Source organism: Lottia gigantea (genome assembly GCF_000327385.1).
Source record: "Lottia gigantea unplaced genomic scaffold LOTGIsca_133, whole genome shotgun sequence".
Classification (NCBI taxonomy): Eukaryota; Metazoa; Mollusca; class Gastropoda; family Lottiidae; genus Lottia; species Lottia gigantea.
The window spans coordinates 535,223-538,065 of NW_008707481.1; the positions used below are offsets into that span (position 1 = coordinate 535,223).

Genomic DNA, 2,843 nt, shown 5'->3' on the forward strand with positions numbered 1-2,843 from the left:
TATAACATTTAGATTTTGTATTTATTCATATCAGTGGAAGACAACAATAATGCTGATATAATGATTTTGTTAGAAAAACTGCATACAATTTCTATTGAGATAAAAGTAAAAATGCAATGTTTATAAGCGAATATTGCAAAAGTTCGTCCCCAGAAACACTTCTTAGAAAGGAAAGTCTTACTCCTTCTCACTGTGTATCACATCATCACTAGAATCTTTCACTATCTGTACCAGACAAGCCGTTAAGAGCTTATTTATATTACTTCCGGTTGGCAGACTGGAAATGCTTCAAACATCTAAAGATGAATCTAATACTCCTGAACAATCTGGTTCTTGGTTCTTTAATGTTCTAGGATCCTCTGGCATCCAGATTTTGGCCGTTAAAGTTTTGTTTGGTCCGTAATTTGGTTTCTTAGCATCAGTCCACGACAGAGAGTGACCAGCAAGGGGGGGTAACCCATACTGTTCAAGATTTTCACTTCCTGAAAAAGACCAGAAACAAAGATTTTACATAAACAGGAACAACAAATCGTTGTTATGAACGAGACAGAATCTAAACCAAATACAGAAAAATTATTAATCTAAGAGTTATTGTTTCAACTGACCGACAATAATATTTAAAGTTTATAATTCAAATTTTTGAAACCTATATTAATATTAACGAAATCGTGTGTAATCCTCCCTTATCGTTCCTTCTATATTTTCCCAAAGATTGAGACTATAATCGAGGCAATTATAATGTACAATCTGGTTAAATCTATTCTCAGGTATACGATAAAACGTGAGGAAAGAATCGGTGTCTATATTGACATGAGTATAATATTATTGTTCAACCTGAAAAAAGATCTGGTGAGAAACGGATCAATTATAGTCTCTCAGAATGACTTTTAAAATAATTCTAATGTTTTTTGTAAACTGTTTGTAAATTGGTTGTGTGTATTGGACCTTTTATAATGATTTGTAAATGTCTTGAGTGCATTTCATGCTTACAACTTGCCAAAACACAAGCATACAACGATGTACCCTTTGAAAAACTGTAATTTTCTGATCTGGGTCCAAAATATTAGAAAATTTAAGTTGTTAATAATGCTACTAGCTTAATCTAGAATCATAAATTCTTTAAAATGTTTTTTTTTCTATCCCTACTTCTTCTACTTGACAATACATAATAAACTTATGAGATTGTCCAGGGTTTTCAATCCAATTTCATATTAGTAAATTCAATTCTTTTGCAGTATGAATATAACTATTACAATTAAAACATTACTTTCGACCACATCAAAGCATTAAAACTCAAATCGAACAATTGCTTTAAAATCCAATAAATTTTGTCCATAGTAACGGTAGGAATTTGGATATCAATTTTTACTAATTTCATACTTTATTTAGTTTTCAAGATTGTGCAAATTAGGAAATTAAGCTGATATTTGCCTGACAAAAAAGGTTTTATATATTGAAAATACTTAAAAATTATCATGTTTTATTTTAGCATATTTCAGAACAAACTGTCCATAAGCCAATGATAATTCCAGCTTTTTGAATGTACCAATATTGCACTATCCCAATCAAATAATTTTCCATTCCACCCAAAACTCCTTAAAAGGATTCCTGCTTATTTATCAAAACTATATTTGAATGATTTTAAAGGGAGTTGATGGGGTATATGTGTTGATTTTCATAGCATGTTTATTCTTAGTTCAGACTTGATGTAAACTAAATTTCATAGTATATCCAATGACCAAAATATTTTGAAGTGATTTTTGATTTTTGAAAAAGGTGAACAATAATTAGTGTAATAATAAATCAAACAAAATATAAAAGTAAATAACTAAGTTTTCATCTTCGAGAAAATAAATTAGTTTTATCGCAATTCAGAACAATTCTGTTGTTTATAAATATGTTTTATAGATAATATTATTCCTGTCGCGGAAAAAATTTGGTTGGTTTCTATCTTCGATTTCGTACAGACGGATTTCTATGTATTAAACAGTGAATTTATACGAAAACTTTCATTTTGGTTAATCCAGAATCGAAAACATTCTAAAGCAAAAACCAAATATTTAGTTTGAATTATCTTGAATATCAATTCAGAATCACATTGAAGGAGGCTGAAGTAAATTATTTTCGACTTACCTCGATGACAGTGTATGATTACTTTCTTGGGTTGTTCTCCTACTTGATTTGCAACATTTTCTTTCGCTTGTACATCCGATTCCACTAACTCGGCCAGAAATCCAATGTAACCTATAGCAAGTCTTAACGTATCCACTTTGGATAGTCTCTTCTCATACGGTAACGTCGGAATGTGAGTTCGTAAGCCTTCAAACGCATCGTTAATCGACTGCATGCGTTTACGCTCCCGCATGTTAGCCGCATGACGTTGTTGATATTGTTGCACTGCTCCTCGTTTCTTCTTTTTTCGGTGTTTTCCTATATTCTCCTGATTGGAATTCGGGGATCCATAACCGGACCGGGGTTCAAATAGCGATAACTGACTGGAAAAATTCTCATAACTCCCAAAAGAATTGAGAAAATGTTCATGTGTATAGTTAATATCATTCATCATGAATTAAATCTCAGAAAATATCTTTCTTAATCTGTTGTTCATTCCTGATATTCAATTCAGTGTCGCAATAATTAACCAGATTTCGTTATACTCAGGTTAAAATTTCTCAGTATTTCCTGGAAATATTAGGTAGAATTGAACAGATCCTGAAATTTTTGTGAAAAGAAAAATGTTTCCAAGACTATCAGAGCGACAAGAAACTTTCACACGATATAAGTTCCGGAGACAAATTATTTAACTTGTCTGGTGATTTCCGATTCATGTTTTATACGGAACC

At 31.4% G+C, this 2,843-nt stretch overlaps 1 protein-coding gene across 1 annotated transcript; it reads right to left on the reverse strand.

Annotated features, from left to right (window-relative positions):
* Positions 1 to 348: 348 nt before the first annotated feature.
* On the reverse strand, positions 349 to 2,563 carry LOTGIDRAFT_66849 (hypothetical protein; the record flags this gene model as incomplete). The annotated part of the gene is made up of 2 exons (XM_009049311.1): positions 349 to 478; positions 2,130 to 2,563. Coding segments are annotated over 2 exons (564 nt in total), but the record flags the coding sequence as incomplete, so codon positions are not given.
* Positions 2,564 to 2,843: the final 280 nt, after the last annotated feature.